Source organism: Morone saxatilis, unplaced genomic scaffold (genome assembly GCF_004916995.1).
Source record: "Morone saxatilis isolate NCDOM2014 unplaced genomic scaffold, NCSU_SB_2.0 Contig9, whole genome shotgun sequence".
Lineage (NCBI taxonomy): Eukaryota > Metazoa > Chordata > Actinopteri > Moronidae > Morone > Morone saxatilis.
In genome coordinates this window covers 5,469,319-5,483,731 of record NW_023340268.1, presented here as the reverse complement: position 1 = coordinate 5,483,731, position 14,413 = coordinate 5,469,319, and the positions used below count along the sequence as shown (strand labels likewise).

Below are 14,413 nucleotides of genomic sequence, written 5' to 3'. Positions count from 1 at the left end.
GAGCCTGAACCAGAACCACCAACATCTGGGCAGGATTCAGAGCCAACACCTGCACCAGAGCCTGAACCAGAATCACCAACACATCAGCATGAGTCTGTGCTTCCATACACTGTACCTGAACAAGCACCTGCACCAGAATCAACAACATATGGGCATGATTCAGAGCCACCGACTGATTCACACACCACACCTGCAGCAGGACCTCAAGCAGAATTACCAACATCTGAGCATGACTTGAACATAACCCCTGAGTCACACACCGCAGATGAAGATAAAGAACACTCCGGTGAACCTGATTCAGCAGAACACAGACCACAACTGATAAATCCACCAGCTACTATACCAGAAGCAGTACCTGAGTCATATCCTGCTGTGCTCCCTAACATCCCTTCTGCAATAGTGCGCAAGCCAGAACCTCAGTGGAGAAGGCGAAATTGTCATAGAGGGTAAATTGAGTAAGAAATGTATCACTTAAGTAAATCAGATTATCTTCTACAATTTAGGAAAATTGTGTTTTATTCTCAAAATAAATAAATTGTAAGACAAAATGGAACAGTTGTTTGTAATTGACTAACTTCATTTAATACTCACCTGCATTGATAGAAACAAAAGTGCATGTATTTGGTGTTATACTGGTGTTTAAAGAGAAATATAGTAACACTTAAGACAGCAAATAAGAAAAAAATGTGATACACACGAAAAGAGGAAAACAATAAATTAACAAAATATTTTCTCATTTCAATCAGTCCTGTACAGTAATGTCATCGCAGCTGAAAGTACGTGGTGATGTTGTAAACTTCCTCTGTCACTTTACATAAATCCAACCACATAGCCAGTAATCTACATGGATATTAATTAAATTAAGTTTTAATGGTGTTTACAAACTAAATGATGACATAAATAAACCTCATCAACATAAATATATTTTGTCAGAGATAGGAACGAGGGAGATTACTGAATTTAGAGGTTATTTTTTAGTAATCTTAGACTTTAGTTTAGTCAGAAGATTGTTTGATATCTGAGGTCAAAACTTAAGAGGCAGAATTTGAGGTTACAATTTGGAGGTAAAAGTCAAGAAGTAGTCAAAACCTCAGAGCTTAATTCCTCAAACTTTAATAAGAATTTTAAATGTACAGTAACATTTAACTTGTAAAAGCACCAGTGTGTAGGATTTACTGGCATTGAGTGGTGAATTTCCGATTGCAACCGCTCATGTCTGTATTTGACTACCTGCGAATAAGAACAGGCTGTGAGGTGTGTAGGAGAAGTTATTTAACAACACACCTATAAATATTATATTCCATTTCTGGCATTAGATCCTCCTCAATGTTACACACTAGACCTTTTAAATCTCCCTTAGAATCTTAACTGTTGAAAACCTCATGGACCTCAGGACTCAGTCGTCATCTTCCTATTCTACATACGTGTGACTGATAACAGGCTTCAGGTAGGTAAAGTTCCTGACAAGACCCATCAAATTACTCTGCTGACTGAAAGTATGCAGAACATTTTGAACATGAGGCCTGTCATTTTCAAGAACCCCTTGACCCTTGTTGTTCCACTTCGGTCAAAGCTGTAAATCAACTGAGACTTGTAAAGTTGTCTTTAGGTAAAAAGAAAACACATACATATTTACATATCAGCGGAGGAAAAAATCACTTTGTGGTTGTGTAATTAACTTAAATTGTGTTTGTTAATACTCAAAACACCACGAAATCTCTTTTTAAGCTGAAATAATAAAGTCCAAACCACAAAAAGAGAGAGTTAGTTTTTATGTATGGATTTAGTAAACAACATATAATGTGTTAATCTTTGAGCTTTAAGGGTGCTCGAAGGTGGATTTGTTTTACGATTGAACACAACCAGACTACCTGTTTCAACCTGTTTACAGTCTTTGTGCTAAGTTAACCGGCCGCTGGCTGGAGCTAGATAATCTCTAACTCTCAGCAAGAAAACAAAATAATTTCTCACAATGTCAATTTATTAACTTAAAATTATGTTTTTATTTTATCTTAGTATGATTTATACTTACATGGTACATTTTACTCAAAGAATTTGTGCCTGATTGATCAAGACTACACCAAGTGATTAACATTTAGTAATGTTTGCCCTTACAACATTAAATATATTAAATAATATAAATTATGGTCTCTTAAATACACTGTTGAGTGACTATTTTTCCTTGATTTAATTTGGTGAAATAACAGCAAAAAAAAATGGTGAAGAACAATTGTGTGAGTCAATTTAAAAATAACTTTTAGTCATCTCTCTTTTACACAGAGGTGGGAAGTAATTAAGTACATACAATTTTGAGGTATTTGTACTAAATATTTTCATTTTCCATGAAATAAGACTTTGATACTTCTTCTCCACTACATTTCAGAGGGAAATATTAGACTTTTTACTTCACTGCATTCAGTTGATAACATGAGTTACTGGTTTCTTTGCAGATTCAGAATAAAATACAAAATGTGACCAACAAAGAAATTATGCATTATAATGTATTATTACAGATTAACAGATTAATTAAGAATTTATTGATCCCTGGGTTAAATTCACAGCAAAGGTGCCTTCTTGTTTGCCCCATATGGTAGCTAAAACACAGTAAAGTGCCCTTTAGGGCAGTGGTTCCCAACCTGGAGGTCTGGACCCCCACTAGTGGTTGCCAAAGCTTCACAGGGGGTTGAGAGGCCTTCTTAATTTTAAGGGGTGTAAGAAAACTTAAAAATATTCACAGAAGGGCTACATCTCAACATTTTACTTATTTATGTGAAGAAAACTAAATTAGGTTTAAAGATTATTATTAAAGATCTAAATTTTGAAGACCTAAACACAAGTTATATTCAGCAGAGCATTCACTGTCTTATAAACAACCTCTTGAAGAAAAGTAGTTTAAAAAAAAAAGCTCAAAATTGATCCAAATCGCTCATTTTACACAAACTTTCAGCAGTTATTGTGTTCACTGTTTGAGTTCATTGTACAGTTGATCAGATGTCCTCTATTCTTATTGTTTTGCTTGAATATAACACGAAACATCCATAAAATATGTTACACAATTACGGAAGCGCATTGCATTCACTGGATAAAAAAACAATTTGACACCATCGTAATTACGAGATTTACGAGATAAGATAAAGAAAAAGGAAACGTCTGTAAATCTAAAAAGTTACTAAAAAGATCTAAAAATCTAAAAAGTTAGTTATATTTAAAAAGCTACTTTTACTTTAAAAAATAATAATCTACAGGTATTTATTCCCCCTAATGTCTCCTCTCTTATTGGTGTGTAACTGTTAAAGCGGTTGATGAGTCAGAGAACATATATTGTAGCATGTGACTCTCCCAAACCTCCACGTTGGTCGCCTGTTGCTGTTGGCTGATGATGTCAAGAGGAGGAATAAAGAAAAAAAAATACCCAACTTCCTTGTCATCGAGTCTCAACTCAGTCAGCCGCTTTCTGTTCGCCGCATTCAGCAGCTGTCAGTCGACTGAAGCGGAGCGAATAAAGGCGCGTTTAACAGCTTATAAAAGGATTTTAAGGTAAGTTTGTTTCTCTTGTCTCGTTAAGTTGAGCCTCAAATGTGGTGGGGATCCACCACAAAATGAGAAGTTTCACTGTGATTTCATTCATTTACATAGCGAGACAATGACAGAATATTCTCTGTTGTGATCGATTATTTCCTCTCTCACTTCTCCTTTTTTTATTTCTTATATCACATAAAACTTTTGTTGGATGGGTTAAAGATGAGACACTAAGATGTCAGGACATAAACAATTAGTCGATTTATAGATTGTGTAGATTATTTTAATACTTTTGTCATACAAACAAAGTTTATTAGTCTAATACTTATCAAAACCAGCGTTATAAATGTATAAGTTAAGTTATAATAATAGTAGTAATGTATGAATAAACAGGCAGGTGTAGTAAAAAGCTTAAAAACAAAGGATCATTTTAAACTTCAGTCATTTAACTTGCAAGAAATGTCAAATATTCACTAGTTTCAGCCTCTTAAATGTGATGATTCTCAACTTTCCTCTTTTTAAAATCACTAAAAAGTGAATATTTCTGACACAATAAGACATTTGAAGACATCTTAGGCTCTAGGAATCTGGGATGGGCATTTTTTAATGATTCATTTTATAGACATAAAAATGACTTGTGAATAAAAAAATAAGGAGCCTGCAGATAAATCAGTAATGAAATAATCATAAGTTGAAACCCCTAGAAATGAGAAATAATGTGATTTAGGACAAAATAAACGTGTTTAAGATAAAAAGAAGAAGACAAACCAAGTCAACTTGAGATAAATTTTATTATTTTACGTCTGCAAAAGAAAAATAATGAAACTAGGGCTCCAATAATGATTATTTTCATTTATTTTCTTAATCAATTCATAGTTTTTATCTATAAAAAATGCCCAAGAGGATGTGTTAAAATCCGTTGTTTTATCTGACCAACAGACCAAAGATATTCAGTTTGTTATCATATATGACAAAGAAAAGCAGGTTTATTACTAAACTGTAATTAATGGATCATTGTTGTAGTCAGGATCAGGTTTACAGTGACAGTTATAATGTGTTGTAATGTTTCCAAACAGGTGGGAAATGATCGAGAGCGAGGAGAGATGAATACTGAAGTCACTCTCTTCCCATCAGCTCACCTGTGGAATAATATCCCCAACACGACCTCTCTGAACCTCACACACTCTGACACTTCTGCATGGATCTTCCCTTCACTTCCAAACTCCTCCCTTCGTCCCTCCCGTGAGAGCATGTATACCAGCGAACCCGACCCTTCCCCGGACCCCCAGCTCCTGGAGGCCCAGCTGGACTTCTTCCACAAGCTCGGGTACTCCACGGCTCAGGTTCAGGCCGTTCAGCAGAATCTGGGCCCCAGCATGGACATAGATAAAGTTCTGGGGGAGCTGGTTAGGGTTGGGGCCAGTCGGAAGGCCAAGCACGAGGCAAAGCAGGAGCCCAAGCAGGGGCTGTTGACCACCATGTCGGTGCTGGCGCCCAGAGGTGACCAGCCTCCGGGCCCCACTCTGCTGATGCCTTTCACTGAATCATCTCCTCAGAGCCGAGAAGAGAGCGGTGAGGATGAAGACGCTCTCAGACCCATCGTCATAGATGGGAGCAATGTGGCCATGAGGTGAGAGACTCCAGCTGATTGATTACTCCATCGTATGGCTGCACGATATTATGAAATAAAGCATGTTGGGATAATTTTGACAGATGATTCATGATGAGTGAGAATGATCGTTTTAATTCAGGCTAAACTGTGTCAAACAAACATGTTTTCTTACATCAGGAGAACAAGATTTGTAGGCCAAATCTGTAGAGTTGCTCTGCAGCTCTACAGTTAGTTCATTATAAAGCTGTTTGTCACTCGTTTTACCTTCATCGAAACATTGCAGCTTCTTCTTTGGATGTTGCACTCGGCCGTAATGTGAGTTTTGATAATATTGCGACAAATTAAGCAGCCCTATTTTTTTAAATGCCCCAAATTCAATGGTTGAAGCTTCTCAAATGTGAGGATTTGCTGTTTTTCTCAGTGTTTTTATCATTTAGAGCCATTAGTTGATTAGTGGATCGACAGAGAATTAATCTACTATTCAAACTATATTTGACTCTTTTTTTAAACAAAAATGTTAAATATTTGCTGGTTTCGGTATCTGGAACTGAAGACAAACTTCATAAACTGAGATATTTCTGTGGTATTCTTCACTATTTTCTGAGGTTGGTTAATTAAAACCTCTCTTGCTCAAACCTTTGCCCCGCCTTGTTGCTTGACTACAGGTAGAGACAGTTTACCACCACAACCAATTATTCAATTCACAGATGATTGATTCTTATTTTGTTTTGAAAATCCTTGTTAAGGTGATATATAGCTGACAGCAGGTATGTTGTGCGTGTTATTAACAATATCTGCTACTGCCAACAGTAGAAACATGCTCACAATGACAATGCTAATATGCTTAAGGTAAGCAGGTATAATGTTTACCATGTTCACTACCCTTGTTTAGCCTGTTAGCATGCTAACATTAGAACTTAAAGTACAGAATCAGTCACTTTTATTGGCCAAGTGTTCACGTACAAGGAATCTGACCCCGGTTGCTCTCAATGTACACGCACAGAACAGTGTAAATAAACAGGACAACAAGCTCAACAAAAAAGACATAAACATAAACTACAATATAGAGAAATATATGTAAACATAAACAACAACAATAACATTTGTAGACAATACGTTTGTCCCATCCAGGCTACTGTAGAAACACGGCGGTTCAAACATGGCGGCCAACGTGGAGGTTACGATTCCTATATTCAGGCGATTATACACCAATAAAAAAACACTCTTATATGAATATTATATTCAATTTCTGCCAATAGCTCCTACTCTAAATGTTACACACTGCACCTTTAAAACAAAACAAAATCTAATGTTCCTTTTCAGAGATTCACACATTTTTTGTGACAAACTGTCCGAGCTGGTAAAGATAATTACAGTTTGTAAGAGAAAAATGGGTTAGAGGATAAGACGACAGTGTGTAAACTCTGCGTGTGTGTGTGCAGAGACGACACACCCTCTGTCCTGTGGCCTCTCCCGACTGGGGCACGCCTGTTCAGACACGTTGCAGACAGGCAGCATGAGTATGCAAATCAGAGCACAAGCGTATATGAATGCCTTCTTGTTTCCTTAAAGACAAATACTTCATTTTGACAGAAACAGGCCTGAGAGCATTTTAATGCCGCCGGCTGTAAGCACCTTCTGTCCATCATTGTGTCATTTGTCTGTTGCTTTAAACGCGTCCAGAAAAAGGCCTCAAGGTGCCTCCTGAACATTGAATGTCATATTTTCACAGTACAGTGCTAAAGTAAATACATTTGTAGATGTTGTACTCATCTTTAAATTGTTGCTTCTCACAGATTAAATCAGCAAGGGGATAAGATAGACTGCTGCCAAGCTAAACACCCAGAAGAGTTTAAACCACAAACCTGAGAATCAATACTTTGTGGGTTTCTGCATTGGAGAAGATAAACCTGAAGAAACAAGATAAAAAAAATTTGAAAAAATCAAATTTTTTTGTTTTGTTTTTTTATTGTGAAATACTGGACAATTGTACCTCTTCAGGCCTAAAAATAAAAAAAGAGGAACCTCAGTCTCTGGTGAGGCTCACAGTGAACAAACACGATCGGGAATGTCTGCGTTTGTTGTAGGGAAATATTATCACAATATTATCGACGTTGCAGAATAAAGGTAAAAATATGTGACTAAACAGCTTTATAATGAATTAATAGATTCATTGACCTATAAATCTTGTGAACATCTGTAAAAAAAAAAACATATTCTTTTGTCTTTTCTTCTTCTTCTGTGAGGTTTTACGACCAATGAACGATTGAATGTGGTTTGTCAAACTTACATTTACATTTTTTATTGATTTTATTATAGTATAATTGTTTTAGGGATACATAATTAATTATTTATGGCCACATGTTTTTTTTTTATTTAATTAGTTTTAAAAATCTCACATACGCCCTGCAGTACTCCAACGTACCTCTAGGGGGTATGCCTACCATTAATTACAATTTTTGTATTTTTGTAAAATCACTGATTCAGATTCTGTATTTTAGCCTTTTCGACTGACGATTAATCAATTGGCTGTAAATTAATCTGCCACACTTCAAATAATTCATTCATAATTGTACATTTTATACACAAAAATGCCAGAAATTCACTCGTTCCAGCTTCTCAAATGTGAATATTGGCTCTTGTCTTAATTTTCTATTCATGTAAATTCAATATCTTTGAATTTTGGGCCAATAAAGCACATTTTCTGACATTTTAATGCTAAAGAATTAATCAATTAATGGAGAAAATAAACATCAGATTTACATAGTAATACATAATAGTAATAACATACTTATACTCAGAGAAGTTTGTTTAGTTGTTAACGTGTGAACGTTTTCTGTTTTTCCTTTAATTCATTCATTTAGCCACGGGAACAAGGAAGTTTTCTCTTGCCTGGGAATCCAGTTGGCTGTGAACTTCTTCCTGGACCGAGGGCACACTGAAATCACTGTGTTTGTTCCGTCATGGAGGAAAGAGCAGCCCAGGCCGGACGCTCCCATCAGAGGTAAGAAGCAGGGAATTTTTTTACTTCCTTCTATTCCTGGAACCGTAAATGACACAACACTGTCCCCATTGTGAACAAGTAAACCGAGGCGTGGTGTGAGCGCTGTACGGATTTTGTGTTTGGGAAAACAGGTTGTAATTTTTTTTCTTTGTGTTTGAAATGACAGCTAGATTTAGTTCTTGATTAATTAAAACATTCAGAAGTAACACAAACTGTAATTCCATTAACGGCCACTTGAGGCTGGCTCCAGACGTGAGTCAATCTCCATATGGCCTCATATTGAAATGTCTTTACAGCAGAAATAAACATGTTTACGTTACGGTTTCAATCTCTACAGCTAAATGCCTTCCTCATGACAACTGTACTGGGGGTGAATTTTTATATAACTTACCTGTTTAAATTATATTAAGGCTTAAAGTTATGCATAAATTCTGCATCAGATTCAAGTATTTGTTCATTTCTGTATGAGCTGGGAGCCGGCAGAGTCAGGCATTATAATAATAATAATAATAATAATAATACATTTATTTTATATAGCGCTTTAAAAAGTACTGAAAGGCACTTTACATGGTAACAATAACATAAACAGCAAAGGCAATATGAGTATTAAAACAACTACTATAACAACTATAAACAAGCAAAACGGCATAAAAACAAGAAATAATACAGGCAAAAAAAAGGAGAGAAGTGGGTGATATAGCACAGATTATTATTATATATTAATATATTAATATACGTCAAACTGCATTTAATAATATGGTTCCAGCACAAATGTGAGAATTTGCTGCTTTTCATCGTTTTATGTGACTCTAAAATGAACATCTTTGTGTTTTAAAATGGATAAAACGAGACATTTAAAGTGTACAGTCAACTTGTGATTTAGCATTTTTCACTATTTTCTAAGGTATTTAATAGGCATAAAACCAAGGTTAGCGCAGGAGGTAAAGATTAAAGTGCTGAGCTGAATTTGCCAAAATGGGAAATACCCCATGTAGGTTTTTTCTCTCTCCAAATGTTCAGTAAATGAGCCGTATCTGTAATCTGTGTAGCCTGTAACTCGAGATACAAATGTGGGGTTTTTCCGCTGGTTGATGTTGCCAAGAGATAACGAATGATTTGAATTGTCGCCGTCAGTGATTCTGTTCTTTGGTGGCCTACATTTGGAAGCGGCTACTGACACCTCCCTGCTTGTTTGCTTTATGTAGACAAACAGATTGCTCACAAAGATAAATCGTTTTTTTTTACAGGATGGAGTTTTACAGCTCTTAGTTAATATTTAACGAGGTCAAAGCTGTCTGCTGGGAAAAACCCAAATTAACAGTGGCTTCCTAAAGGGTTTGTGTCGTTCTTTATAGGCGGCTTTAAATAGCGATGCATCCTGACAATGTGATAATCTAAAATGGGTCTCTTGTGCAGCACCTACAGAGGATTATCACCTAAACTCTGCAGCTCTCCCTCGGCTCCACTGGGGTTTATAGAGAGTATCAGCTCGTTGTTTAGCTGCCCGGCTGCAACTTTACTGTTTTGGTTCACTCTCACCGCTCTCAGAAAGAGTTCAGACACAGTTAGAGACCAGCTGGTGGAGCTTTAAGAGCCAGATATTTCCCTGAGGAGTTGGTGGAGACAAAAAACAAAGCTAAAAGAGAGTAAATATTGGACTAAATGATGAATGATAATGTTGTTCCAATACTGCTGGATGTGTAAGTAAGCTTACTTACTTAGGTTATTGTAGGTTTAATAAATCATGTTTTTGAGTCCCTCTCGACTGTTCCTACAGTTTTATGTCAGAGCTTCACTGTGCAGGATGATTTATGTTCAATGCTTATGAGTTTGACACTAGATGGGTGTTTTTCACATTCATCTGCTGACATATTCTCTGCACTCACTGCAAATCTGATTTTAAATGGGCCTCACAAATAGTTTGAAAGTCAATCCTGGTCCAGTTTGCTACTTCAACTACTAGTGTGATGTAGAAACTTGAAGCCAAACACTGAGAATGAGGAGTTTACAGTGAAGTAGGAGACAGCAGAAAATTATTTTTAAAGGATTTTAATGTTTAAACAAAATCTAAAACCCCGCCCACACCAGTTCATCTTTCCCAGAATGAGGAAATAAATTAGCTCCATAAATAATTTATAAAAGAAAAATAGATATTTATATAACTGTACACCTTATCTATACAGCGTAAAGACAGAGAGCACGGAAAGAAGGGAAATTACACTTTTGTTTGCGGAAATAAACCCACATCAGACACACATTGTTGTGTAGCAGACTATTATTGTATATATGTGTTAATACATGTCTTCAATGTGACTATATTTACAGATCAGCACATTCTGAGAGACCTGGAGAGGAGGAAGATTCTCGTGTTCACGCCATCGCGGCACTTTGCAGGCAAACGGGTGGTCTGCAATGACGACCGCTTCATTGTCAAGCTGGGCTTCGAGTCCGACGGCATCATTGTGTCCAACGACATGTACAGGGACCTTCAGGGAGAGGTGCCGAAGTGGAAGCGCTTCATCGAGGAGAGGCTGCTCATGTACTCTTTCGTTAATAACAAGTGAGTTCAGCTTCTCTGGCTGCTTTAAAACAAACATTACCACAGGTGGGTTGTAACCAGTCAATCGGTGTGAAGTTATAAGTTATAGACTCATGTTTGAACTTCACCCTGACGTAGGTTTATGCCTCCTGATGATCCTCTGGGCCGCCATGGACCGACCCTGGAGAACTTCCTGCGAAAGTTTCCAAAGACTCAGAAAAAGCCGCCATGCCCTTATGGTGAGAAAACACGTGTAACACATTTCTGGTCCTGCCTGTATTTGTTATGCCTCCGCTCCGGTGGGTATTATGTTTTTATTATACTTTGATTTATGACCAAATGTACGTAATAATAATAATTAAGGCACTTTCACTCAGTTGTACTGTTAGCATAACATGCTATAAGTACGGCTGACATGGTGAACAGGGTAAGCATTATATCTTAAAATCAACATCAGCATTGTCATTGTGAGCATTTAGCTCAAAGCAGATTAAAGGTTAAAGAGCACAGCATCTCAGACCAAACTAAATGAGTGAGCGCTACCGCCCACCAGACTCCATTGAGAAAAACACAAATTTTGACTCACAGATCATAAAACACACTTCAAATACAAAAAAAATGATTACAAAATTGTCCTTTAAGAGTTTTTAAAACATGTAAAACAGTAAAAAGCTAAACATTAGCATGTTAGCATTGTGATTGTGAGAATATTAACAGGCTGACGTTCGCGTGTCGCTCACGGAGTTGACCAGAGTGGCCATAGATTTTAGTTTGAAGATCATCAGCACTAATAAAATCCTTTGTTTCCTTCTTTCAGGGAAGAAATGCACTTATGGCATCAAATGTAAATTCCTCCATCCCGAGCGAGCCAAACAATCCAACCGCTTGGTCGCTGACGAGCTTCGAGAGAACGCTAAGCACCCTTCCACTGCTCAGAAGCAGCCTTCAGCTCGCTTGAGTCCCGTGCCCGGACAGAGCCTCGCATTGGTGGAGGATATGGCGAAGAAACTGACTCTGGGACACGAAAGTGGCTCCTTAAAGAAAGACCACAAAAACGAACATGTGGCTCAGGTGAAGACAAGTCACCGCAAGAGAGCCACAACTAGAAAGGAGAAAACCGGCCAACACTCGTCTTCTGATCACGGCTCAGTGCGACGCAGTGGCTCTCAGGAGCAGCTGGACTCTGGTTTAGGCTCCATAGACAGTCAGCCAATGGAGGCTCCTTGGAGTGATCCCCAGTACGGTGGGCCGACGTACGGGAGCTCCCAGCACACCCACAGCGTAAGACAGCCGTACTGCCTTCCTAGAAGTGCACCGTGCAGCTGCTGCTCACATGGCCCGTCCTCTCAGGGGTCCACAGCAGCCTTCCAGCACCAGAACCAGCACCACAACCAGCATTACAGCCTCGGGCCTGTGAGCAGCCGCAGCGCTGATGTGGTTCCCTACGGCCCACCTCATTACGCCAGCTACGGCGCATACCCTGTCAGCATGTACAGTCAACCGCACAACGGAGCCCACAGCCTCACACAGCAGCAGCAGTACTGGTCCGATCCGTTCGGGGCTCACCCTCCAGCCCGCAACCTGCCAAGGGAGCGCTCACATTGGGAGCCTCCACAGGGGACACAGTTGAGTCCCACCGGTGAGGAGGAGAGAGAGGTTGTCCGGAAAAAGCTCCTCGCCATCTTCAGTGCCCACTTGGTGGACACGGCCATGGAGCGTTTTCCTCAGGTGATGGATCCACAGATGCTGGTGGCTGAGATCCTCATGCTGCAGAGTCAGAACCGGTCCCTGAAGTGAGACGAGGGCCAGGGGTCCGATCTAAAACCCCCCTCCCTGCGTCTTCCAGTGGAAAGACTGAAAAGGCCGTAGAAGCTGAATTAAACATGAGTTTGTGTTATTTCTTGTATTGTGGTATCCACCTTGCTATATTTGAATGCTTTGAACTGCGTAAGTTGCCTCAGTGAACTGGATACAAGAAGAACCAGTATGAAGTTGATACAAATTGTATCTTTATTTAAGGATTTTATTTCCACTTCATAGGATTTAAAGTACAATCAGTGTCCAATTTATTAGGTACAATCAACTGTCCTGTCATAACATCTAGTTTTATTTCTCAGAGGTGTTAATTTAACATTACTGTGAATTGGATGAGATGAATACAAAAAGGTCTTTGTGTCATATTGACACTGAACGCCGCCTCACAGCCAATAGTTTCATAGGATTGGGCCTTAATGAGCATCAACCCTGCAGTGAAAGTGTCATTAAGAAATAATACTATTACTTATGTACATTTTTAATAAAGGCTATACTTAACGTGAGTAATAACTAATCTTTTAAAAAACTGGCTTTATACGCCCAGTTTTGTTTATTTAATGCGTTTTTGCATTTGTTATTGATACCTGAGTTAGGCACAGAAATGTTTGACAGTGTTTAATGTATTGTTATGTATTTTAAACAAGGGCAAATTCATAGACCGTCGTCTGAGCACGACCAACCTGGAATGTTGCTTTTTACGAAATTAAAATAAGCCTTTTGTAATTAACTTTCATGGTGATTTATGACTTTTTGACAGTACAGACACTTGAGAGTGTGTGTGTGAGTCTTGTCTGCACAAGTAGATCCTGTCATCATATTCACATGTTTAACTTTTATTTCATACCTAAAAATTTTATTTAGAAAGACATACACAAGTAAAATGTTTTATTGTTTTCTTTATTTCAATACTTTATTGTTATTTCACACTTGATTGTCTTGCGCCAGTTTTTCAAAAGTTTGTTCAATTGTGGTGAATTTGGCTGTTTCCGTGTACTTGGCACCTGCTTCACGGCTGTCCCATGCAATATATTAAAGATTTATTATTCCTCGTAAAGTAATAATCTAAATATTTTCCACTTTCTGACGTTCTTTGGACACGTAAACAATGTGTGTGTGTAGTTTGAGCCTTATTCACATCCTCTCCAGCAACTAGTCCCTGTAACATTTCCCACTTAATGTATTATATTCATGTATGTTTTCATGTGGGAAGCATGTTTTGGTTCTATGTTTCCAACTATAAATCATTTTCACAATCGATTAATCTGCTTAATCGATCAGGAAAGTATCGAATTGGCCAATAAAATCAGGGTGACGTCTATAATATTCAATTTACAAACATATAAAACAGAGAAAAGTCAAATGAGCATCTGGAACCTGGAAATGTTTGATGTACTTCCTCAGCTTACACTGATAATTAATATTGACTGAATACATATTAACTCACTCTAAATACACATTACAGGAACACACATGTACCTGAGTGAGGATGTGGAACAAGAAAATGTTCTCCCTAACCCCTACATATGCAGATCCTGTGACATAAAATAAAACTGATGGTCAATCATAAATTAGGCCCCTGAAGAAATAAACTGTTGGACAGGGAAAAATTATATATATGTATGAATACACTATATAATTAATAAAAAACTCCTTTTCTAATATTTAGTAAACGGATTAACTGACATATTTTATAGATATTTCATATTATAATAAAAACTGTACAATGAACCCAAATAGTGAACTCAGTAACTGCAAGACATTCGTGTACATTGTGTGTTGTTTTCTGTCTGTATTATGTATTTTTATTATAATTCTAAATTTATTTTTGATAAATTCAGTATTTTCTTGTCCCTGATGCTTGGCCATTGCAGAGCTATCGGTAAGTTTTCTTACACTCCTTAAAATCAAGGTGGACCCCCTCTAA

General features: G+C 37.7%; 1 protein-coding gene across 1 annotated transcript; it reads left to right on the top strand.

The window, feature by feature from the left end:
- Nucleotides 1-3,480: 3,480 nt before the first annotated feature.
- si:dkey-206d17.12 (uncharacterized protein LOC563108 homolog) lies at nt 3,481-13,848 on the top strand. Its single transcript, XM_035680869.1, has 6 exons — nt 3,481-3,537; nt 4,596-5,149; nt 7,996-8,135; nt 10,461-10,695; nt 10,813-10,913; nt 11,492-13,848. Exons 2-6 carry the CDS (start codon nt 4,623-4,625, stop codon nt 12,469-12,471), a joined length of 1,983 nt encoding a protein of 660 aa, XP_035536762.1. The 5' UTR covers nt 3,481-3,537; nt 4,596-4,622; the 3' UTR covers nt 12,472-13,848.
- Nucleotides 13,849-14,413: the final 565 nt, after the last annotated feature.